General features: G+C 44.4%; 1 protein-coding gene across 3 annotated transcripts in view; it reads left to right on the top strand.

The window, feature by feature from the left end:
• Positions 1–25,861, top strand: part of SPEF2 (sperm flagellar 2) — a 176,564-nt gene that overhangs the window by 71,831 nt on the left and 78,872 nt on the right. For 2 of the 3 annotated variants that reach the window (XM_068251235.1, XM_068251237.1), the window contains exons 11-15: positions 7,316–7,535; positions 10,043–10,176; positions 12,072–12,144; positions 14,830–14,912; positions 17,137–17,240. In XM_068251235.1, coding sequence (XP_068107336.1) covers positions 7,316–7,535; positions 10,043–10,176; positions 12,072–12,144; positions 14,830–14,912; positions 17,137–17,240 — 614 coding nt within the window. The remainder of the gene's footprint in view (positions 1–7,315; positions 7,536–10,042; positions 10,177–12,071; positions 12,145–14,829; positions 14,913–17,136; positions 17,241–25,861) is intronic. The other variant, XM_068251236.1, reaches the window with a different exon arrangement.

The following is a 25,861-nucleotide window of genomic DNA, read 5'->3' on the forward strand; positions in this document are numbered from 1 at the left end:
AACAAGGCTGATCCCACAACGTGCTCTATCACAGGGCCAATGCTACATCTTGCAGTCACATGAAGGAGTAATGCTGGGAATACACCATACAATTTTCTGTTCAATTTTTCTGTTAGATTTTCTGTAATGCTGGGGATACACGGTACATTTCTGTACCGTGTATCGACCAGCTGATCCGGCCAGCTGATAATATTCAGCTTGCCCGATCATGCCGCTCGACCCACGCTCGCTCGACAATGGCAGGGAATCGAGCGGTGATTAGGAAGCGCCAGCGGAACGAGCGCCAATCGATCCGCGCACACGCACGGTTGAGCAGGGATGCGATGGCTCGATCCGGCGCAGAAAACGAGCAGTCTATGCCCACCATTAGAATACATAATTATATTATTTTCTGTAGAGACTGGTCATTATCTCTGCTGCATTGTCTTCTGTTTATCTCCTGCTGAGAAGAACAATGCCTAATTGCTAGGCAGATAGATGGTTAGATAGATACATTTCCAACATGTTGAACTTTATCTATCTGGCAAGTAAATCTAACAGAAAATTGTATGGTGTATTCCCAGCATAACAGGTCACTATTTGTAACATGCCTATGCCTCTATATTTTATCTCTGGTTTCATTTGACATAGGCCTATATGCAAGTTTTCTCCTAAGTGATATTTTCACACCTTGTCAATAAGGCCTCTTTTCCACGGGCAGTTGAACTGTGTGCTTAGCAAGCAGTTACCAGGCAGCAGTGAGCAGTTACCAGGCAGCAGCAAGCAGTTGTGTGAGTTTGAGAGGCATTTCACTGCCTATCAACTGTCCATGGAAAAGAGGCCTAAAATGCCTTTTAAGCCACCAGCAAGAAAGAAAATACCCAAAATATATTTAATAGTGCTTTCCCATCTACTTTTTCAATTGAAAAGTGCTGAACAGTTATTTTATAAAGAAGTTAAAAAATTACCTAGGAGAAAACTTGTGAAGAAAAAGTCAATTGCATATGGGCCATAGGGGTTGATTCACTACAACAAATAGCATGCCTTATCAGAGTTAACTTGCCTTATCAGAGTTAGCGTGCCTTATCAGAGTAGCATAGTGAGTGCTACGAACTTATGCCTGCCAATTGGTAATGACTTATGCCCTGAGCCCGTGCGGGTCCAATCACTTTAAAGGACAATATCCCCACACTTTTATTGGCCCAATAGGCTGCCTGTCACTTGACAGGAAACTTGACAGCCAGCCTATTGGGCCAATCAAAGTGCAGGGATAATGTCCTTTAACCACCTCCCCGCCTGGGTACAGTATATCTACGCTCCTTTGGACTTGAGTTCCCCGCCCGGAGCGTAGATATACGCACCGCTGCCGCCGCTGTCCGTGCTCCCGCTCGCACGTGCGCACACTCCCGCGATTGTGCACGCCGTCGCCCGGAGATCAATGAACGGGAAAAACCATTCCCGTTTGTTAATCTCTGCCCCCGCAATGATCGGCATGCTTCTATGAGAAGCAGCGCGATCATTGTGAGAAAAACTCAGTTTCCCAGCCTCCCCTCCGACGCTTGTAGGACGCCTGCAAAAAAAAAAAGAATGTGGTCATCTTGTGGCCAAAAAGTAATACTACACCCAAAACCTTTTTCACATACAAATACATGATTTTCAAATATAAAATTATCTCATTAACTCCCACACTCCCCAATTGTTACCAATTTTTTTTTTTTGGGGGGGGGGGGGGGGGGTAATATTAAAATAGATTAAAAAAAATTACAATAAAAAAAAAATTAAATAGTTACCTTAGGGACTGAAATCTTTATATATTTATATAAAGAGGGTATAACACTGTTACTTTATAAATTATGGGATTGTAATTAGGGATGGACGCAAAACTGAAAAAAAATGCACCTTTATTTGCAAATAAAATATCGGCGCCAAACATTGTGATAGCAGGGACATAATTTAAACGGTGTAATAACCGGGACAAATGTGCATATAAGTTACATGGATTTTAATTATAGTAGCATGCATTATTTAAAAACTATAATGGCGGAAAACTGAAAAATAATGATTTTTTTTCTAAATGTTTTCCTATTTTCCCATTAAAACACATTTAGAATAAAATAATTCTTGGCATAGTGTCCCACCTAAAGAAAGCCTAATTGGTGGCGAAAAAAACAAGATATAGTTCATTTTATTGTGATAAGTAATGATAAAGTTATAGGCGAATGAATTTAAGGAGCGCTGAAAGGAGAAAATTGCTCTGGTGCTCAAGGGGTAAAAAACAGTTGTGAAGTGGTTAAAGTGATTGGACCCCCTATGGTTCAGGGCAGGACGAGTGGAGCTCTCGTCATTGCCAATTAGCAGGCATAAGTTTGTAGCACTCTGATAAGGCATGTTAACTCTGATAAGGCATGTTAACTCTCATAAGGCATGCTATTTGTTATAGTGAATCAACCCCATAGTGTTTTTTCACTGAATAGTCTCTTTAAAAAGAACTTAAAGTTTAGAAAGCTTGAAAAGAAATCTTGTACAGTTAGTGATTAAAGGTATTACCTAAACAACTTTTGTTCAACTGTCGGGACTCACATTGTACACACTTGGTCTATTGGTTCATACACACATCAAACATAAGCGCACGATCAACTTGACGACATGACCGACCGCACGGACAAGAGATTACACGACTTGTATTTTCCGTGCACTAACCAACTGAAGACCAACTCGTTTGCATACTGCGCACACAAGTGAAAAGTTGGACTGCACGATATGGCCGCATTCAAAACAAGTAAAAGTTGTTCAAATGACTTGTACACACGTGGCCAACTACACAACATTAGCCCAACAGCCGTGTGAGTTGATCCGTTGGTTGGATTGGACAAACCACTTGTTATCAGTCGCCCGTCTAGTCGTTTGTTTCGTGTACACATGCCCACCTATTGTTAAACAGACCAAGTCTGGACGATAAATAGGTGGACAGAAAGTTGCACGTGTGTGTGAGCCTTTAGGTTTGACCTTTGCTGGCCAACAAGATGCCAACAATTTTGAGTTGATGGAGAATTTTCATGATAATTTTATGCAAACATAGGCCACTTTGAACAGAACTAATCAAATGTAGTAGCTGGAGATCTTCGCTGGTCTAATATCAAGCTACATGGATTTGAATAAATCAACATTCACATTAGCATTAACTCAAAATGAATAGCATCCCATTGACCATCTCTAGTCCTCAGAAACTAGGTAGCAAAGAGGAAGGTGGGGCCTTATGTTTGGAAGAGTTATACCTAAACCTTTGAGGGCCCTTTTCCACAGGTGGCTGAACTGTGTGCTCAGTGAGCAGTTGCCCGGCAGCAGTGAGCAGTTGCCAGGCAGCTGCAAGCAGTTGTGAGAGTTCGACAGTCTTTTCACTGCCTATCAACTGCTTGTGGAAAAGGGCCCTTATAGATGCCTTTACGCTAAACCATATGTTAATATTTTATTACTGTTTTCTTGAAGTATTTGACCCCTTTCACACATGTTGCGTCACTTAGCGTTGCGGTGCACTCCCCCACTGCTCCCCCACCGCAATAGGCATTAGTCTCTATGGGCCTGATTCCCAAATTCTGCCACAAGGTGTGTGAAATGGGTAATGGTGCAGTGTGATTGTGCTGCGGCGAACTCTCCTACCGCAGGACATTCGCACCGTGCCACGTGTGAAATTAGCCTTAGCATTTCAGCTATTTTATACCTGAGAGCCTTATACTTAGGCATTACTTATAGGTATAGTTTGCTTTCACTTTCCAAAGGTGATGCATATCACTTGATTTTTTTTTTGCACTTAACCTGATTTCTGTATTGCCTATCACCAGGTTAGCATTTAATGACCTACATACAAAGACTTTCTAAACTGAACGCACGCATGGCCTGTGAACTAGGTCTTCAACGTGGGCTGGGTTTCCTGGTAACATACAAGAGAAAAAATATTGTCCTGGATTAAATACCTTCTATAAAAAACGCAGATAAAACAAAAGAGAAACACTAAACAGCAGGGGAGAACATCTGCCACACCCTGGTTCATGCAAAACTGGAGCAATGCACTGCAGATTGTCACTGAGATCTCCATTCACTCCACCATAACAACACAAGGCATTGTGTAACACTTATTTTTATGTCTTTTATTGTCTTAAGCTGGCCATACACTGGCCCGATTTGCCGCCGTTTCGACAGCAGATTCGATCACTGGGATCGAATCTGCTGCCAATCGTTCGCGCTACACGCCGAATTTCGATCCATTTCGTCCGATCCCGTCGATCGCTCCGTGCGGAAAATTACCGTCGATCGCTCCGTGCGGAAAATTACCGTCGATCGCCCGCGGGTAGGGAGCGCGGCGCTAGCGGCGTTCGTGTGCCCGACGACCGACGCAATAGAGCGGCAATACATTACCTGCTCCGCCGGCGCAACTACCCCCGGTCATCGCTGCTCCGTGTCCGCGCTGGTCTCCGGCATGCTTTAGTTCCTCCTGCTCGGCAGGAAGTTTAAACAGTAGAGGGCGCTCTACTGTTTAAACTTCCTGCCGGGCTAGAAGAAGTAAAGCATGCCGGACCTGGAGACCAGAGCGAAGACAGAGCAGCGGTGAGCGGGGGCAGTCGCGCCGGCGGAGCAGGTAATGTATGCGGGCGGGGGGAGCGGCGGCAGCACCACCACCACCTCAACAGATTGTGAACGGTTTCAGGCTGAAATCGGTTCACAATCTGTTTGCAGTAAAGGTAGCCATACGATCCCTCTCTGATCAGATTCGATCAGAGAGGGATCTATCTGTTGGTCGAATCTGATGGCAAATCGACCAGTGTATGGCTACCTTTAAAGTGGTCCTGAACTCTTGCACAGGACTGAAGAATCTCTGTATTTAGAGAGTTTAGCCTGTTTAATTAGCCCTCATTTGTGTCTAATAGCAAGTTGTAATCTGATCTCTCCCCCGTGTCACATGACTGCCTATGGCAGATAAGCCTATTTGAAAGCACAGGCTGTTAACAATATGTCTGCTTCCATGAATCAGGAAGTAGAAACACTGCAGATTTATTGCAGGATTTGTATCAGCTGTAACAAAGAAATGTTTTTTATTTAAAGGTTATTATGCTGTTGCTCATCTTTTAGAGCAGAGAGGAAGTTCTGAGTTCAGGTCTGCTTTAAGGGAACCTGATGTGAGAGGCATATGGAGGCTGGCATGTTTATTTCCTTTTAAATTATGCATTTTGCCTGGTAGTCCTGATGATCTTCTGCCAATGATACTTTTAGCCATAGACCCTGAACAAGCATGCAGATCAGATGCTTAGTTTGACTGAATGTGCAGCCAGCTTGTTTCAGGTGTGTGATTCAGACACTACTGATGACAGAAGATCAGCAGGACTGCCAGGCAACTGGTATTGTTTAAAAGGAAATAGATATGGCAGCATCCATAGCCCCCTCACCTCAGGTGTCCTTTAAAGTGAAATTGTAATTTTTGATAAAAAAAAGATCAATCTCATTAGATCAGAGACATCAGGTGCTAAATACATCTATAAAACTGTTTTAAAAGGTAAAGCCTAATCTAAACGATACGATTCTTTATACGATTTGATTACGATTCTATTTACGATCTCATTAAATCCAACATGTCCGATCGGGATTCGATTCAATGCAATTCGATTTGCCATTGGAAAACAATGGCAAATCGAATTGAATTGAATCGAATCCCGATCGGACATGTTGGATTTAATCGGATCGTAAATAGAATCGTAATTGAATCTTATAAAGAATCGTATCGTGTAGATGGGGCTTTAGAGACATAGTTATGACATTGTTAAGATGTTTTGAGTTGAGGCTCGAGCTTATGTTAATTTTATGCAAATACATGGAGGGAGGAATTAGATCAGTCAGATGCAGTGCCTACCGGTAATTATTTTGATTGGTACAGATCCATTGTGCATAAAATTTACATCAACTCCAAAACTATTCACTTACTGACCATCTCTACTCTTTACTATATGGGCCATTCAGTTTGTTTTTTCCTTTAGGTTGGCACAGGACCAGAATATCTTCCCTCTTTCTGTTTCCCCTTTGTGGGGACATTTTATCAGTTCCTCTTTAAACCGGTACACACATCCAATTTTAATTGATCAATGATTGGCCATAGTACTGTATTTAAAATCTGTTGGCCTTCATACTACATGGAGGTGGTAAAATTAGCCAGTTATTGGCCAATAAAAATTGCATGTGTGTACCAGTATTGTTAGTGCCATCAGACTAGAATGTGAAGGAGAGCAATATCATTTTCAGTGAATCTAATTTTATGCTGCTCTACAATTTTTGTTTTCAAATCTGTTGTGGAGGATTCTATTTAAGATTGGCTTATTGATATTCAAATCCTTGCACAATCTGGGCCCTGAATTCCTGAAGGATTTGTTGCAACTGTGTCACACTAGGTCAGCCCCAGAGTCAAGCTCAAAACCTTTGAAGACAGAGCCTTCTGTCATGCTGCCCCTACACTTTGGAACTCACTGCCATACACCCATTCAGGTCATCTCCATCCCTGGAAGCATTGAAGTCCAAACTGAAAAGCTACCTGCTTACTATGGCATTTATGAACACCTTTTCCTCTGCAACTCAGTCAAGCCTGCAACCATGTATTGATCTGAGATACAGGGCCGGGCCGAGGCACAGGCGAGAGAGGCTCCAGCCTCAGGGCGCAGTGTAGGAGGAGGTGCACAACTCACTCAGCTATTATTCCCCTATTGTGTATGAAGCAGAGAGAAATAAGAAAAGGGGATACATGGCAGTGACTGCAAGCCAGATAACTAGAGATTAAAGTGTTGGGGGGAGGGGGGTTGGAGGCCCTGGGACACCTCTTAGTCTAATAGCAATCATTGTGTGACAGCTGGGGTGGGAGGGATGGAGGGGCGCACTTTGGTGTCCCAGCCTTGGATGCTGGAGGACCTTGCCGTGGCTCTGCTGAGATATATCCATGCTATTTGAGTCCTATGGAAGAAAAGCACTTTACAAATGTTATTGTATTGTATTATTGTATTGAACAATAAGAAGCAAGGAGATTTCCCCTCTGCATGGACAGAGACATCAATAAAGAAACAAACAGGTTCTAATCCTTTCTTGCTCAATCTAAATTAAACTTTTTGGCTGGGGTTTGACTTTAATGAGTTTCTTTTTGGTAAAAGAATGTAACGATATAAAAATAAGTGTACCACTTCTGTAAGTGTGGTTAGAAGACTGTTCTCCCCACAGATTAATATCTCCACACATCTGAAGAGCATTGAGTGTATAGAGTGCCTTTTATTCCATGTGGTGTAACATTTCCCCCCCGACTCTTTCACAGGCCATGTCAGGAGAGTGGACCTCATCTGAAGACACCGGGGTGAAGACACCTGTGCTGAACAACAACATCCTGGGCCATGTGGTTCATAGACTGCTGGATATTGTCAATCCACCCCCAGCAAACTCACCGCCACCTGCGCTACCACCGTTCCCCATCAAAGGCTGCATTCTGGGGAAGGTCTTCTCTGGGAAGAGCAACTGTCTCAAGCATTTGGCACAGGGTATGAACCGTTGTCTGCTCTAGCACAGGTGGACCTTTCAGTCCTCATTATCTGTTTGTTATTCAGAAGTCTTAGACACTGATGGCCTACTTTTATCAAATAACTAGCAAAAGTGTGTCGGTTTAGACAGAGGTGGAATATTAAAAGAGTGATCTGCAGCTTTGTCAAGAGAAGCGAATGAAGAGGCAGGAATAATAAAGGAAGACACACAGCAAAGAGGGAAAGTGAAAGTAAGGGACATGGAGGAGGAAGTGCAGAGACAGAGGGGTGGATTGTGGATATTTTGGTGTTATTGGCATAGGAGATAGTAGAAACAACAGGAGAAATAGAGGACACCCTCACCGGAGAACAGTAATAATCACGGGCATAATAACAACAGCTGTTGTAACTTCTATGGGGACCATCCACAGAGGGGGCCCTGTTAGACCCCTCCCACCAAAGCAGGTAATTTTGGCATGTGCTCTTACCCGTGCTGCTCCTGACCTGGGCGCCGCCATAGACATAATGTTATTATGTCTATGGCTGCACAAGGGTTATTTGGGGCTCCGGCGATTGCTGGACCCCTTATTACTACTCCTTCCGAGTTACTACAACTCAGAGGGAGAATAATAATAAACGTCGCCTGGAGTTTGTAGGGTAGCAGGTTGAGCCGTCATTTGGCTTACCCTGCGCCAAAAGGCCGGGGGCGTACATCCATGTTTACCCCTCTTACGCATTCCTTGTCTTATGCATGTACCTCCTCTTTTCCTACAAATTGTCTTCCTGTTGGCAGCAAAGTAGGAGAGAACTGTAGGCAGTACTTTGCTATGTAGCAACTTAAAGTGGATCCGAGGTGAACTTTTACTCATTGCATAATTGTATTCCTTTCCTATTGTTTATTGGGCATTCCTCAAGTCAAATACTTTTTTGTTTTTGTTTTAATACTCTAATTCCCTATAAACTAAATAAGCCACGCCCACAGGTTTTCAGAGAGCCTTGGCAGTAGCAAGAGCTCATGGGAGCTCAGTCTGGGCAGGAGGAGGGGGAGGTGTTACTAGCCATTGATTTCAGAGGCAGAGGGGAGGAGGAGGGGGATTCGGTTTTTTTCACAGGCTGAGTGCTCAAGATACAGATAAGCCTGCCTCTGTGTAATGTTTACAAACAACATGGCTGCTGTCATTGTATCACAGGAAGACATAATCATATTCTATTAAAGCTGTTTGCAGCTAGATTTGCCGTGTAAACCATGTAAACTTTAGATAAGATATATAGACAAGTTACTTGTTATAGTTAGTTTTTCATCTCAAATCCGCTTTAATTGATTCAAACTAAGCTCCCGATTTTAGCTCTCAAAAGTGGCATCAAAGATCATTTTTCATCTCGAATCCGCTTTAATTGATTCAAACTAAGCTCCTGATTTTAGCTCTCAAAAGTGGCATCAAAGATCACTGGACAGACAAAGAGCTGGGACCTCAGTGCTTGCTCATAAAGGAACTTGTGTAGTCAATGCGCATGAAGGTCAGTCTGCCAATGTGTGAATGTGTGTAAGGTGGTCCAGTGGTCACCTAGTCTGTAACATGGCTCTGTGGTCATCCAGACTCACCCAGACTGTGTAGCATGGCTTTGAGGTCACTTAGCCTGTATATTATGCTCTTATGGTCAGTCAAGCTGTGAAATATGACCGTGTGGTCATTCAGACTGTATAATATGACCATGTGGTTATTCTGCCAGCATAATGTGGCTTTTGTATCTTTATCTTCACCTGCCCCTTCTTACATGCATTTCTGCTCTAGTCACAGTGATCTGATTCTCCCTTATAAACCTGAGGGTTAAATATACAATTTTTTAACCTCAGGTCTCAAAGCGCAAAGATATGTTTCAGATCAATACATAGTTGCAGGGTGTCTCCTCTGCCTTCTACTGCCACGCCCTGTTCCAAACCCTACACTTAATTGGTATCTGTGACTCAGCTTTGACCTTGTTCTCTTCCTACCTCTCTGACCACTCCTTCCAGACCTCCTTTAACGGATCTTCCTCCATCTCTACCTCCCTCACTGTTGGAGTCACCCACGGCTCTGTCCTCGGCCCCTTACTCTTCTCTTTCTACACCTCCTTGCTAGGCCTTAACTACCATTTCTATGTTGATGTCACCCCAATCTAATTCCACACCCCTGATTTCTCCACTTGCACTTTGGATAAAATCTCCACTTGTCTGTCTGCCATCTCCACCTGGATGTTCAACAGATTTCGGAAACTCAAATCTCTATTGTTATCAACAGCACGACCATCTGCCCTGTCCCTCAAACCCTGCTGCCTGTGTGTCAACCTTGACTTGGCACTCTCCTTCATCCCCTACATCCAGAACATTTCCAGGTTCTTCCTCTTCCATCTCTTACCCAACAACCAAATACTGGTCTGAGCCATGCTTATGCTCTTTGAGTTCTACAGGGGAAAAGCGCTTTACAAATGTTGTTTGTTGATGTTACTGTGGGTGTTCTTAGCTCCTTAAACTGGTCATGTTCTTTCAGCTTACAGCATTCAGGTGCTCTGTGTGGACACCCTGGTGAAAGAAGCCATACAAGCCCATGAAGATAATGAGATGGAAAAAGAGATTAGCATATCTGGTGCTGCTGATCATCAACAGGAAGCTGAGGACAATCAGGTAACTAAACTAGGCGTTTATGTAATTAAGGCGCAGGAAATTTGGGTGCAGGGTAAAGCTGATAAACGGATCATCCTGTTCCTGCAGAAGTCCTGGCAGGGTTAATCACTATTCCCCCCCCCATGCCAGCCTTGACTCGGGGGTAAGATTTGTGGTTGGATTACACTGCTTTTATCATTATTTAGGTTTTGTCTTTTGATGGCACCCAAATTACTGACTAATGCTGCTACAGCCGTAACTCACATTACAGCCTATGGCGGTGCCTGCTGCACCAAAATTTCCAGCGATGATTTTTCCTGATTCGGAAACTATTCCCACCTGGTATAATCGTTAGTATCTGACCCCAGAATATCATCATGTGACCTACAAGCAGCCCTATCAATTGTTACTGTCAAAGTGCATGAGTCCGCCATCAGACAAATGCTACTCATGTGTTCTATATGGGAGGTGTGCCCTGAGGAAACCCTCCCTGTCCAAAAAGAGTATTACGACAAGCAGAAGTTTGATTATGAATATTTGGGTGCTTAAAGAGGAACTGTCGCAAAAATCTTAAAATTTAAAACACATACAAATAAGAAGTACATTTTGTCCAGAGTAAAATGAGCCCTAAATTACTCTTCTCCTATGTTGCTGTCACTTACAGTAAGTATTAGAAATCTGGCATTACCGACAGATTTTGGGCTAGTCCATCTCTCCATAGGGGATTCTCAGCATGGCCTTCATTCTTTATAAAGATATTCCCTGAAAAAGATTTATACAAAGATGCTGGCCATTCACTGAGTGCTTTTAAAAATAAAGAAAACCCTGAGAACCCCCCTCCCCCATGAGCCATAAATTACTTTTCTCCTATGTTGCTGTCATTTACAGTAGGTAGCAGAAATCTGACATTACCGACAGATTTTGGACTAGCCCATCGCTAGTCCAAAATCTCTCGGTAATGTCAGATTTCTGCTACCTACTGTAAATGACAGCAACATTGGAGAAAAGTAATTTATGGCTCATTTTACTCTGGAAGAAACGTACTTCTTATCTGTATATGTTTACATGTATTTAAAATGTTAAGATTTTCGCGACAGAGGTCCTTTAAGCAAATTGGAAGATTGAAGCACTACCAAAAGTGGACCTTGACAATGACCCTATACATTCTAGAAATTGAGGACTGTATATAAATCCAATGAAGCTGCTATGAGGTAACTGGAAATGGACATGCAAGAAACCTTCCAAATATCACACAGACAAAAAAGACAGCATGAAGGAGTAGGAAAAAAACTTCTCCTAGTTGTGGTCAGATGCTGATAAATAGTTATAAGAAACACCTACTCGAGCCTGTATGTGAAAAGGGAGGAAGTAACAGATTATAGTCAAGATGTGCCTACATTTTCCGCAAAGACAAATAGTTTACTTTTTGTTTTATCAGATTTTAGTCAAGATGTGCCTACTTTTTTCACAATGGAAAATAGATTGTTTACTTTTTGTTTTGTTTTTAATAATTGCAAAGTCGAATGTTCATTGTTTTTCCAGTTAGATCACCTTTATCTTTATATACTGTTAAAATGAAGACAGAAAATGTGTTACAAAAAAGGAAAAAAATACATAGGATATTGTTACTTTTCCATATGAAAGTAGTTGTCGACCTGCACGGTGCATTCAGCAAGCTGGGGGCGGGGCTTTGCCCAGGCAGTGCTGCTTATCTGTGGAAGGCAGAATGGGGAGGGCACAGATCTTCTTATGCTAGCTGTCCTATGTTGCTGGGGTAACTGAATCATAGGACTTCTGGACCAAGTGACAGTACATTTTAACTGAAAGATGTCACAATGCTTGCTTGGTAGTTAGCTCATTTTTGTTAGTTTAGTATTTGAAGCAGCAATGCATTTATAATCCTGTACTTCTTTAAGCAGCTGACAAGTAGCTTTTCAGCTGAACCGAATTGCCCAGAAGTCCAACCTGCTGAAAGTATTACTGCAACAGGTAAGTAACCAGCTGGCATTAGATCTGCTTGCAAGATAGTTCCGTGTGTTGTCTTGTAATGATCAATGATTACAGTCCTATGATCTCAATATAAAACTGTACACCAAGTGCACAAACAGTATTGGCCATAGATTACAAAAATTGTTATTTATTTACGCAAGAGAATATATTTCAAAACATTACATGCAATTAGGAATTCAAAAACTGTTAAATTCTACTTGGGAATGGATGCTGAGATAAAAAGCCAACAAACTATAAATATTTATATGCAAAAAGGGTGGTTTTTATACCAAATGTATAAGTAGAAGTCTAGCCACATCATGCCTCAGAATAACATCAATTTTATAAAGATTTGGTTGTTCAAACAGAAAAAATACTGATTTCTGCAGAGTTGACCAATAATGATGATTTTGTATTGCCATAAAAGACCTGAGTTCTTTGCTACAGCCCATGGCAGGTGTCCGGGAAAGCTTCAGTATATTCATGAAGAAGCAAAGATTGTTATCGGTACCAATATCTTACTATTGGGCAGCGGTAATTCTGACAGTAAAATATTGGTAAATGTTAATATTTTGCTATCGCTAAACCTAACCCATACATGTCAAACGCCGTCCCGCTGGCCAAATCTGGCCATCAGAGCCATTAAATTTGGCCCTCAAATGGTTTCCCCAGTTTGCATTATGTTTGGCCCACTCTAGAACACCAGGAAAGCTATATTGAAGGTGAAGCCCTAGAACACCAGGGAAGCCATATGGATGAGGTAGGGGGAAAGCACCAAACACAAGGGAGCGTGGGGGCCTTTAGACACCAGGGAACTGTATTGGGGTTGGAGGGGGGCCATTAGACACCAGGGAATTTTTTAAGGGAGGAAGGTGGCCAGTAGTCCTTGAGGTTGGCCGTGACTAGATCCCAGTGTACAATTTCGGCCCACTTTGTATTTGTTTGACACCCCTGACCTAACCCTATTGCCCAAAGCAGGTCAATTAGGTGACCGGCGCTAAGCACAGAGGGCCAAAGCTGGCCATCGCCATAGCATTAGTGCTCTGCTGCGCACCCCGCGCAAGGGTAATTCAGGGATCCGGCGATCTCCAAACCCCAAATTACATCCTCTTCTGAGTTGCTACAATAGTATTTAGTGCCGCCGCTTGAGCGGAAGCAGGGTGAGCCGTCATTTGGCTCACCCTGCTCCCAGCTCTCAGATGGCGCAACAATACATACGCCTATTCCCATGCAAGCCCTCTTACTACTAATGCCTAACCCTAACCAACACCCCCCACTGGTGCACAACCCTAAGCAACCCCCCACCCACCGATCTAACTCCAAACTAACCCCCCTCCACCAATATCTAACCCTAACCGACCCTCTATCCATGCCTAGCCAACTAACCTCACCACAAACCCGCCAATATATGTGCCACCTTCGCCACTACATACAATAGATATCGAGCATCCAATGTAGTTGGCTGCAATCACTCACATTACTAGCGTCAGCAGGCTTGTGCTGTATGTCAGAGGATTGATGGTCTTCATAGCAGTCATACATCTGGGATACAAGGACTACATCATTTGTATTATACAGTCTATAGTTACAGAATAGTGACTAAAATGGGCTCAATTCAGTAAGACCAATTCAGTAAAAAAAATAATAGGTCTGTAAATAAATGCAATAATAGATTGATAATTTACCAAAAAAGAAGGCTTCTAATTCACTAAGACCTGTTTGGTAAAACGTAGACATCTCCCAGTGGCATAGGTCTTGGCAGCAAGCTGTGTTCTGCTACAGGGAATACGTTATGAATGTGCCCTGCTCCCGCATCTTGTGTTTTTTTTTTTACTTTCTGATGTCCCGCCCAGCAGTATATCAGAATCCATGGAGTGAGGAGTAGGACAGGGTGGCTCCTCCTGTTTGCTCTCTCCTTGACCTTTTCAGTTTACCGAATGACTGATTGTTAGATACCGACAGCTCCAGGCTGGAGGTAAAAGACCAAACATCTCACTTATTTTATCGAATGCTCTATTCTTTGTGAATTGATGTTATTGAAGTATTTACCACGCAAGTCAGTAATTTTTCTCACAAGTCAGTCATTTTACTTTTCCATCCGGTAACATCCTTAGTAAATTGACAATTAATTAGCGTTACAGATGAGCTGAGCTCGTCCAGTAACGCCGCTGTGCACCGCTCAGGCCCTGGTGGGCCGATTTGCACCATTTTTTTTTCAAACACGCAGCTAGCACTTTGCTAGCTGCGTGTTTGTTTCAATCGCCGCCGATCCGCCGCTACTCGCCGCGAAAGAGGCCCCCCCCGCAGACCCCTTGCGCAGCCTGGCCAATCACCGCCAGGCTGCGCTATGGGGTAGATCGGGACTCCCCCTGATGCCACGACGTCGATGACGTCATCACGATCGTCGCCACGGCGACGGGGGAAGCCCATACAGTAAATCCCGTTCAGAACGGGATTTCCTGTTGCGTAATAGCGCCGGCGGCGATCGGAGGGTACAGGAGGATGTCGCAGGGAGGGGGGGGAAACAATGTTTCAGAACGCCAGGGAGGTTAAGAAGATGTTCATTGAAATCAGCCGTTTTCTGCATTACCGAATGCGGTAATGCTTAATGAATTTTGCCCAATGTGTGATCTGTGAAATAAAATATTTCTTCTGCTAAACTGTTTTTTCTACTTGCCTATTTAGAAAACGAGGAGGCTGTAAATGAAACGACACAGTATCCAGTGCAAAGTACAACCAAAGAGAATGTTGTTCCAAAGGAAGCCAAGGTAAAGCTGCTGTATGTCTGCAGGTCTGTATTCCAGACGCATGCAGATAGGAAAATATCCCTTCAGCAAAAGCTTGAATATTAAAAGCTGCTATTCATTTGTCACTTATCTTAAAGAGGAATGTTACTGAAAAATAATAGCAGGTGAAAAAAATCAAGACATTGCAAAGTGGGAAGTTAAAAAAATAGAAGATCAAGAAAGGATTGATACACACCATGTCATTCGTTCAGGTTGTTTGAGCCAACGTGAGCCTGCAGGTCCTCTCCGTTACTGCTGGTAGACATTAAATAAGAACAGGTAGCACATACTGCCTTATCCATAAATACAACCACTAACCATATGATAAGTTAAAATGTTGTTTAATGTAATGCACAGAGAGAGATGCTTGTCTGTTGGCAACAGCCATTATCTCTCACGATGCAATGAGGTTCACTGACAGCAAACTATCAGGACCATGAGGAAGATTCAGTAAAGGAAGAGAAGACATCTTCACATTCACGATAATATCTACTATTCTCAGTCTTGTCATCACTAACTAAAAACCATCACTCAGCTTTACCTTATCTGTAAACAGCTCTTGCAGATAAACCCGTGACTTTCAGTTGACCCCTCTCTTGGACTCCTCCAAAAGCAGTGGTCAACTACCAACCAGCATCTGCTTGAGTATATTTTTAAAGTATTGTTTCTAATTTTGTAAGACTTTTTTTTAGCTTTCTAATAATGAATTACATTGCAGAGTGCCCAATTAAATTAAGGAGAATCGGAACCATTAAATAAAAAGCATACCATTCTATTCATTATGTTCTCCTGGGCCCCTCTGTGCTGTTTCTGCTTCTCCCTGCTGCAATCCTGGCTTGTAAATGCCATTTTTATCCAGTGTTTACAAACAAAAGACATAGCAAGCAATAGGCTGAGAGTTCTTACAAGTGTGAGTAATACAGAGTGTGCAGGGGGCCTGGAGAGGGTGTGTATAGCTTCTAGCCAATCACAAGCAGCACAGCACATTCCACACATTTCAGCCTCAGCCGACAGAGCCGACAGATTAGAGAAGATTAGATCATATAACAGAGATAATACAGCCACTGTGCAAATAGGAAGGGCTGCAGTTAGACAGAGCACATTAGAACAGCTATAGGAACTTATAGGATAGAAGAAATAAGGATAAAAATTTTGTTACAGAGTCTCTTTAAAGCGGAATTGAATATTAGCTTAAAACAAACAGTTTCACTTGCCTGAGGCTTCCCCAAGCCCCCAGCAGCCGTCCTGTCCCGCGTCGGTCCTGCACGATCCTCCGTTCTCCCGCCAACAGCTAGTTTCATTGCCATCAACTTGTAAGTTGACGGCAACTGTGGCTGCACGCCCCGAGCTACGGGAAGCTTTCTTCGCGTTACCGTCCTGCAGAGGATGGTAATGCGAAGAAGGATACACATGGCTCGAGGTGCGCAGGCGTAGGTACCGTATACTTACAAGTTGACAGTAATGAAACTAGCTGGAGGTGGGAGAACGGAGGATTGTGCAGGACCGGCACGGGACAGGACGGCTGCTGGGGGCTTGGGGAAGCCTCAGGCAAGTGAAACTGTTTGTTTTTCAGCAATGTTCAGTTCTGCTTTAATATTTATCTAAAGGAACCAAGCAGGCAATCTGGGAGCCGGCAGAGTTACGATATAATAGTATAATAGGCACTGCATAGACTGCAATGTTGTTATCTAGAGCCCAATCTACAGGCCCGGATTTATATCACATGAGCCTATAGGCACAGATGTCCTGCCTTGCACCATAGACTTCGACACTCCATGAACCTACACCCCCCCCCCCCCCCCCCTGGATCACACCACAGCTCTCACTCCTCCCTTACTCCCCTTGCTCGCCGTAGGTAGCTACAGGTGCCATTTAGTATCAGCTATTAAGTAGCTAGAGGTGACCCAAAGTATTAGGCAGCTAGAGGTGCCACCAGTTGAAGGTAGATCTCGTCAGTGGAATACTGAGAGTCTGGTGAGTTACCTCTCATTTACACTCCACTGGGGACTCTGCACAGGGAAGGGTGGAGGGAGGCACTCAGGGAGGGGAGTGAGCCGCCTTTTCATCATCAGGCGCCTGTAGGCACATGCCTACAGTGCCTTTATGGTAAATCCGGCCCTGCCAATCTATATCGTTGTATAGTGAGATAATGTTTTGTGTTGTGCTCATGTGCTCTAACATTTCCTCTGATTTGCTACTCATGCAGCCGTCAGCCAGGGCCCAGCTTGGTGGGATGGTGGAGAAATATTTGAAGAAAGGAAAGGCGGTTCCAGATGAACTTCTTCTTGACATCCTCGTCTTGGCCATCAAGTAAGAAAATATCTCCTGTCAATAAATTCCTTTGTGCAATAATGGGTCCATTTATAGAAGTGTTATTCTCTAAGGGAGGGCAGTATTTAATTTCCAATTGCTCGCAATTATATGTCTGGATGCGAAAATTAAATGGGCAATAGAGAGTCTGGCTGTTATGGGAATTGACTCAAGGCCAATGCCTAATATTGCTAATTGGGGAGACAATTTAAGTCCCATATATAAGTGACGATTGATATAATCTTCTACTTTCTGCCATAGTGTTTGTACTATATCACAATTGCAAATCATATGAACTAGTGTGCCTGTGGAAGAGGAGCATCTCTCTCCAGCAGAGTGGTGAAGTTTTAGGATTAAAAGAGGCTAGCTTTCTTGGACCATTTAGAAATTATCTTAAAGAGCCCTTCCCAATAGGATGTTCACTTGGAGAGGCTTTGGGTCATTTTGTTAGCAAGGAGTAATTGTTCTGGTGTAATATCTGTGGAGAGGTCTACTGACCATGTGAGTGCATATTTAGTTAATGGCGAAATTTGAGTGTTAGATAATTCAGCGTACCAATTTGCAATTGCTCCTTTTTGAGGAATTTTGGCATTCAGCATGGTTAGAATTGTGTCTGATATTGCTGGGATTCTGAGTTTCCGTGTTTTAATACAGTCTAACACTCTATAGCATGTGAAGATTGTAGGTGAGTTCATTTTATATTCTTGAGTAATATCTTGGAGTGTTTTTGCATTGTCTCCTAGGTAAAAATAATTTAGATAAATTATGCCTGCGTCTGTTAGAGATTTGACATTTAGGTCGTTTATGAATAATTGCATTGTAGAGATATGTATTTGCGGGTGAATTTTTTAAATTTGTTTAGCTGAGGGGTGTTTTAGGTAGTGTTCCCAAGCTAATAGAGTAGCTTGAATTGTGGGATATATGATTTTGGAAGGTTTGAGGCCTAACATTATGCTGCATAGTAGGTCTCTAGGCGTTGAGCTTATAATAGTTTTTTCTAGTGAAACCCAGTTCTTCCCTGCATTGTTTGACCACCAAGAGTTTGCATATTCCAAATTACATGATAGATAATATGCTTCTATATTTGGAACACCCAAACCTCCTATTTTTTTGGGAGTGTATACAAGAGATGCCGGAGTTCTGGATTTATGCCCAGACCAATTAAAGCTGGTCATGATTTTTTTTCACATCTTTGCAGAATGAGCCAGGAAGCGGGATAGGTAGAATCCTAAAAACATAGAGAATCTTCGGTAAGATAAACATTTTAAATGCGGCTATTCTGCCCAGTGGCGGACATACGGCCGTGCAGGCCGTGCCGCCGCACGAGGGCCCCTGAAGTTCCGTTTTCTTCAGGGGCCCATTAAGTTTTTTTTGTTTTTTTTAATATATATATATATATATATATATATATATATATATATATATATATATTTTTTTTTTAATTATTTTTTCCTCCGGGGGGCCCCGACTCCTATCCTCCCTCCCTCCCTCACCTCGGGGGGCCCCCCTCCCGGTATGCGCGGCGAGCGGCAAATCCGGGTCTCCAGGCAGACGCTAGAGGGCTCAGCCGGCAGCCGCTTGGTCTCCAATATGTCGACAGAGTTGGCGACATATTGGAGACCAAGCGGCTGGGCCTCTAGCGTCTGCCTGGAGCCCTGAAGACTTCCTGCATTTGCCGCTCTCCCGCCGCGCATATCGGGAGGGGGGCTCTCCGAGGTGAGGAAGGGAGGGAGAGAGGGAGGATGGGAGTCGGGCCCCCCACCCGGATACTCAAAGGGCTACCTGCCTACCCACCCGGTTTCCTACCTACCTACCCACCCGGCTACCTAACCACCCACCTGGCTTCCTACCTACCTACCCACCCACCCGGCTACCTAACCACCTACCCACCCGGCTACCTACCCACCCACCAGGCTTCCTACCTACCTACCTACCCACCCGGCTACCTAACCACCCACCAGGCTTCCTACCTACCTACCCACCCGGCTACCTACCTAACCACCCACCTGGCTACCTACCTACCCACCCGGCTACCTACCTACCCACCCACCCGGCTACCTACCCACCCAACCGGCTACCTACCCACCCGGCTACCTACCTACCTACCCACCCGGCTACCTAACCACCTACCTACCCGGCTACCTACCCACCCACCAGGCTTCCTACCTACCCACCCGGCTACCTACCCACCCACCAGGCTACCTACCTACCCACCCACCCGGCTACCTAACCACCCACCAGGCTTCCTACCTACCTAACCACCCACCTGGCTACCTACCTAACCACCCACCTGGCTACCTACCTAACCACCCACCCGGCTACCTACCCACCCACCAGGCTACCTACCCACCCGGCTACCTACCTACCCACCCGGCTACCTAACCACCCACCAGGCTTCCTACCTACCCACCCAGCTACCTACCCACCCACCAGGCTTCCTACCTACCTACCCACCCGGCTACCTACCTACCTACCCACCTGGCTACCTACCTACCCACCCGGCTACCTACCTACCCACACACCCGGCTACCTACCTACCCACCCACCAGGCTACCTACCCACCCGGCTACCTACCTACCCACCCGGCTACCTAACCACCCACCAGGCTTCCTACCTACCCACCCGGCTACCTACCCACCCACCAGGCTTCCTACCTACCTACCCACCCGGCTACCTACCTAACCACCCACCCGGCTACCTACCTACCCACCCAGCTACCTACCTAACCACCCACCCGGCTACCTACCGGGCTAGTTATCAACCCACCCACCAGGCTACCTACCCACCCAGCAGGCTACCTACCTACCCACCCACCAGGCTACCTACCTACCGGGCTAGTTACCAACCCACCCACCAGGCTACCTACCCACCCACCCACTCACCCACCCACCAGGCTACCTATCCACCCAACCACCCATGGGAGCTGCGCGCCGGATGGAGGCTGGGACAGGAGGTCTGCTGCTGCAGGTGAGTAAATGTTTTTGTTTTTTTATTTATATTAGCAGGTGTATGTTCTGGGCAGGTCTGCCACATGATTGCATGTATTTTCTGCGCAAATCTGCCGACATGATTGCATGTATTTTCTGGGCATATCTGCCGACTTGATTGCACGTATTTTCTGGGCATATCTGCCGACTTGATTGCACGTATTTTCTGGGCATATCTGCCGACATGATTGCACGTATTTTCTGGGCATATTTGCCGACATGATTGCACGTATTTTCTGGCCATATCTGCCGACATGATTGCACGTATTTTCTGGGCATATCTGCCGACATGATTGCACGTATTTTCTGGGCATATCTGCCGACTTGATTGCACGTATTTTCTGGGCATATCTGCCGACATGATGTGTATTTTCTTGAGAAAACCTGCACAATTATGTGAATTTTCTGGGGAAAGGGTCACCAAAACTTGGGCCCACTGTCTTTGCATTGCACTTTTCAAGGGAACCTGAGGTGAGAATAATCTTGAGGCTGCCATATTTCTCTCCTTTTAAGCAATACCAGTTGCCTGGCTGCCGTGCTGGTCCTCTGCCTCTTATTCTTTCAACCATAGACCCTGAAGAAGCATGCAGCAGGTCAGGGGTTTCTGACAATATTGTCAGAACTGAGAAGATTAGCTGCATGCTTGTTGCTGGTGTAATTCAGTTTATTACTGCAGCCAAATAGATCAGCAGGGCCGCCAGGCAACTAGTATTGTTTAAAAGGAAATAAACCCTCACCCCGGGTTCGCTTTACCTTTAAGTTAGTTAGCTCCGCCCTCATCCAGTCATTGCCACGCCCATTTTTTTGCCACGGCGCTACGCGCCGCAGGTTCTATTCACACCTATTTTTTGCCGCGCCGCAGGTTGTAGCCACGCCCATGTTTTGCCGCGGCTCGTAGGGGGCCCACAATTACAATTTTGCACAGGGGCCCACTGCTGGCTGTGTCCGCCACTGATTCTGCCTGTCCATGAGAAATGAAATTTTTCAAGGTTTGAGCATTCATTCCTTATTTGCAAGAGTAGTGGTATGAGGTTTTGTTTTTATAAGGTCTTCCTTTTTTGCTGTCAATGTAATACCTAGGTACTGTACCACCAAGTCTGCCCAAGGGAATTCAAATTTTTGTTTAATAGTATTCTTTATTTTAGAAGATATATTCATTCCCAGTATCAGAGATTTGTTTTGATTTAGTTTATAATATGAGGCTTCTGAAAAATTCTGTAGTTCTCTAAGAAGATGGGTTAATGAATTGATTGGTTCCGTGAGAAGAAGGGCTATGTCATCTGCAAAAAGACTGATAAGATTAGTGTAACGATTGGTGTCAGCAACCAGAGAGAGAATCTGATCCTTGGCGATCCACAGTATCCCCAAGAATACAGCTATACCCGATTATTGAGGATCTGCTGAATCGTCAATAATCAGATATGTCTAACCTCTAGACACCTGAGAGAGTGTAAGTGTTTGGTGTAACAGTAACAACTCTGAGTAGAGACCACCAGAGGAGCTGGTGGCCTGAGACTCTTGAGGAATTCACCCCAGACTGTGGGTGATATTCCTGTAGCCTGTGGACCCCTGAGCGAGGGACCGAGGCTGGGGTTGCAGGAAGCCCTGCTGCTAATATAAGGTCTTGCCCTGAACTGGGCTAACGTAATACAGTAGTAGCACAATCCTAGTCTTGGGTGTGAGGTCCGTATTCACAACACCCTGGAACTAGTCTGGAGCATAACATAAATGATAATACAATTCCCTAGTCTTGGGTGTGAGTTCCGTGATCATCAACACCCTGGAACTAGTCTGGAGTATAGCATAAATGATAATACAATTCCCTAGTCTTGGGTGTGAGTTCTGTGATCATCAACACCCTGGAACTAGTCTAGAATATAACACAAAGACAATACAGTTCCCTAGTCTTGGGTGTGAGTTCCGTGATCATCAACACCCTGAAACTAGTCTAACAAATAATACAATTAAATTAGTACTTTAAGCTATCAACAGAATCTGGCTGAATGTGAATTCCTAGGTCCACCTAGTTCAAACACACTGTAAGGATCTGACTATGGTCTGAGTGCCTTCACGCAAGTGTTAGCAATGGCAGACAACCAGCAACTGACAAGCAGCAGAATATATAGTTGCTGGACATATATAGTTGCTGGACTCTGCCGCCCCGCCCGAGCCATTCAGCCAATCATGAGTCCTGCAGGAATCAGCTGATCTTCCTGATCAGCTGACACTTCCCCTGCTGGTATAAAGGTCCTGAGTTCAGGCACGCGCGCGCGTAGCTCTCCATCTGCCTATGTGCACTAACAGACCCAGCCACACCAAGCGCACGCTGATGCATGCAAACCGCCGCGTTGGACGCGGAAACAGCCGCTTTGCTGTCAGGACATGCGGCAGCTTTTTCGCATTCCACCATACTACCAGACGCGTGTCTATGGGCTCGATTCACAAAGCGGTGCTAACCCAGTTAGAGACTTTAGGCGTGATAACCATTGCACCATGCTGGTGAAAAGCCAGTTTAGGCGTGATAAGTTTAGGTGTGATAAGTTTAGGTGTGATAAGTTTAGGCATGCTAAGTTTAGATAAGTGTAGATAGCGTGCAAAGCCCCGCACGCAAAGCAGCGCCATTAAACTCTATGCGAAGTGCACCAGACTTTGCTAGCGCAAAACTTTTGATCAGCTGTGCATTGCGGTGCTAACGCAGTTGGTGCTTAAACTTATCATGCCTAAACTTATCACACCTAAACTTATCACACCTAAACTTATCATGCCTAAACTGAGTTTAGGCGTGATAAAGGGATTTTCACCAGGGTGCTAACTGTTAGCACCGCTTTGTGAATCAGGCCCTATGCGTGCAAACCGCCGCGTTGGACGCGGAGTCAGCCACCTTGCTCTTGGCATATGCGGCGGCTTTTCCGCGTTTTCTCACAATGAAAAGTCTTTCCTATTGTTAGATCTTTAATATTGGGTGAAGACCTTATTTTTTGAGCAAGTGTTTCTATAATTAGGACAAAAATGATGGGAGAGAGTGGGCAGCCTTGGCGGGTACCGTTCTGCATTAACCCTAGCTGAGGGGCTGCTGTAAAGAGACAGAATAGCTTTCAGTATTGGGCCGGAGAAGCCAAATTTTATTAAGGTGGCCTGTAGATATCCCCAATGAACTCTGTCGAACGCCTTCTCAGCGTCCAATGTTAGGAAAAGAGAAGGCGTCCGACAGAGCTCTACTTTTCGTAAAAGATTTAGCATGCGTCTAGTGGCATCTGAAGCTTGTCTACCCCTCGTAAATCCCACCTGGTCTGTGTAAGAGTTCTGGTAATATGTTCATTAGTCGGTTTGCAATAATTTTGGCATACAATTTTAGATCTGAATTTAAAAGCGAGATCGGTCTGAAGTTACTCGGATGTTGAAGATCTTTTCCTTCTTTAGGTATCACAGATATTGTGGCCTCTAAATATTCTTTCGGTATGGTAGCTCCGTTTAGGAAAGAGTTGAAGAGATTCACTAAGATTGGAGAGAGGATTTGTGAGAAGTTAATGTGAAGCCGTCTGGGCCCGGGGCTTTATTTCTTTTTAAGGATTTGATTGTTTTAGAAATTTTGTTGGATGTAAGCTGTGCATTTAGTTTATCTAAATGCATAGATGACAGGGAAGGTAGATTCATGGATTGTAAATAGTCCTTGATAATTTGAGGAGAGGGTTGTGGGGTATGTGGATTGTCCTTGAGATTATATAAGGACTGGTAATAGTCTTTAAAGGCATTGGCTATTAATTTGGGGTTTAGTTATTTCTTTGTAGTAATAGGATGAATTATTGAATGGATGTTTGATTTATTCTGTCTATATATAACTTGTCTTGCGATGAATTTCCCTGCTTTGTTGTTTTGTGAATATTTAATAGTGTTGGTCTTTTGTAGATTAAACTCATATCCAGGGCCGGCCCTAGACTTTTTGCCGCCTGAGGCAAATTTTTAAAAAATTATTGCTGCCGCCCCTGCGCCCCCCCCCCCCCCCCCCCTCGCCTGGGTCCCCCGTCCTCCGCTCCCCTCCAGCCTTAAATAGATCAGAAGCGCTACTCGTAAGAGGCAGTGGGCGGGGAGGACTCCCCTCTTCCTCGCTCGATCCAGCATGCACTCCACTGACGTCACTTCCTGCAACGCCGTCCACTTACAATACAGTGGGCGGCGTTGCAGGAAGTGACGTCAGTAGAGCGCACGCTGGATCGAGGAAGAGGTGAGTCCTCCCTGCCCACTGCCTCTTACGAGTAGCGCTTCTGATCTATTTAAGGCTAGAGGGGAGCGGAGGACGGGGGACCCAGGCGAGGGAGGGGGGGGGGGGTCCAACCCCCTCCCCGCCGCTAGGCCCAATACCCCCGTCCTGCCCACTACCCCTCCAGCTCGGTGGCCGCCCCTAGAAATGTGCCGCCTAAGGCAAAAGTTTCACCCCGCCTCATGAGCGGGCCGGCCCTGCTCATATCTGTCTAGCAATACATCAAGAAAGAGTTGTTTGTTTAGGGCCTCATCTTGAGTGTCTTTATGTATTTTTTCTGCATCTCTTATTTGCTGTAATAATAGTTTGTATTTTTTATCTCTTTCTTTTTTAACAAATGAGCTTTGTCTAATATATAGGCCTCTCATATATGCTTTATGAGCCGACCAAATCATTGATTGAGCAACTTCAGACTTGTTGTTTAATTAGAAAAATTCCTGTATATTGTTCTTAAAAGTTGGGATCGTGTTGGGGTCATTTAAGATAGTTTGGTTTAGTTTCCATGAGCGTGATTTGTTAAATGGTAGGTTGGCTTTGATATTCATATGTATGGGGGCATGATCAGACCAGGTGGCAATTCCTATATTTGTAGAGGTTACTAATTGAAGTAGGGAACTGTCCGTTAGTAAAAAGTCGACGCGTGAATGGCTTTTATGTACGGCTGAGAAATGGGTATAGACAGTCCCTTTCTGTGGGATGGGCTATTCTCCGGGGATCAAGAAAGTTATTCCATCTTAAAGTTTTCTCTAGTAGGGGAAGAGGGGATTTCCTAGAAGAAGAGGAGGAGTCTAAAGGGGTAATGCATGCATTTAGATCGCCCCCCACTAGTAAGAGCCCTTTTTTTAACTTTTTCCAATTTTGTTAGGGTACACATTGAAGAAAGGCTCTTTGTGCATAGTTTGGAGCTTATAATGCAATTATTGTCATTAGTTGATTATTTACATATCCTACGAAACAGATATACCTTCCCATTGTGTCAATTTAAATCTGTTCTGGAATAATATTCAGATCTTTATGAAGCATAACTCCTCTTTTTTGGGGGGGGGAAACACACTATGGTATGCTACAGGGAAGTTTTTGTGTTGACAAAATGTCACATCTGTAGTAAGCAAATGGGTCTCTTGTGCTAATATTATGTGTGATCGACTTGAGCACATGTCAGACCAAAAGCGTCTCCTTTTGAAAGGGGAGTTGAGACCTCTTGTATTGATTGATGTGATTTTAATTAGATCTGAGTCAGCCATTTTCATACCATGTTATGTCTTGCAAAGTCAGAGTTCAATCATTATTTTTGTGAGCTAGGTCGCTGATAATCCCACAGAAGCCATGATGATTGAATTAGGTTATTTTAAGAGCACAAGTGGAAAACATTAATA

Source organism: Hyperolius riggenbachi, chromosome 1 (genome assembly GCF_040937935.1).
Source record: "Hyperolius riggenbachi isolate aHypRig1 chromosome 1, aHypRig1.pri, whole genome shotgun sequence".
Classification (NCBI taxonomy): Eukaryota; Metazoa; Chordata; class Amphibia; order Anura; family Hyperoliidae; genus Hyperolius; species Hyperolius riggenbachi.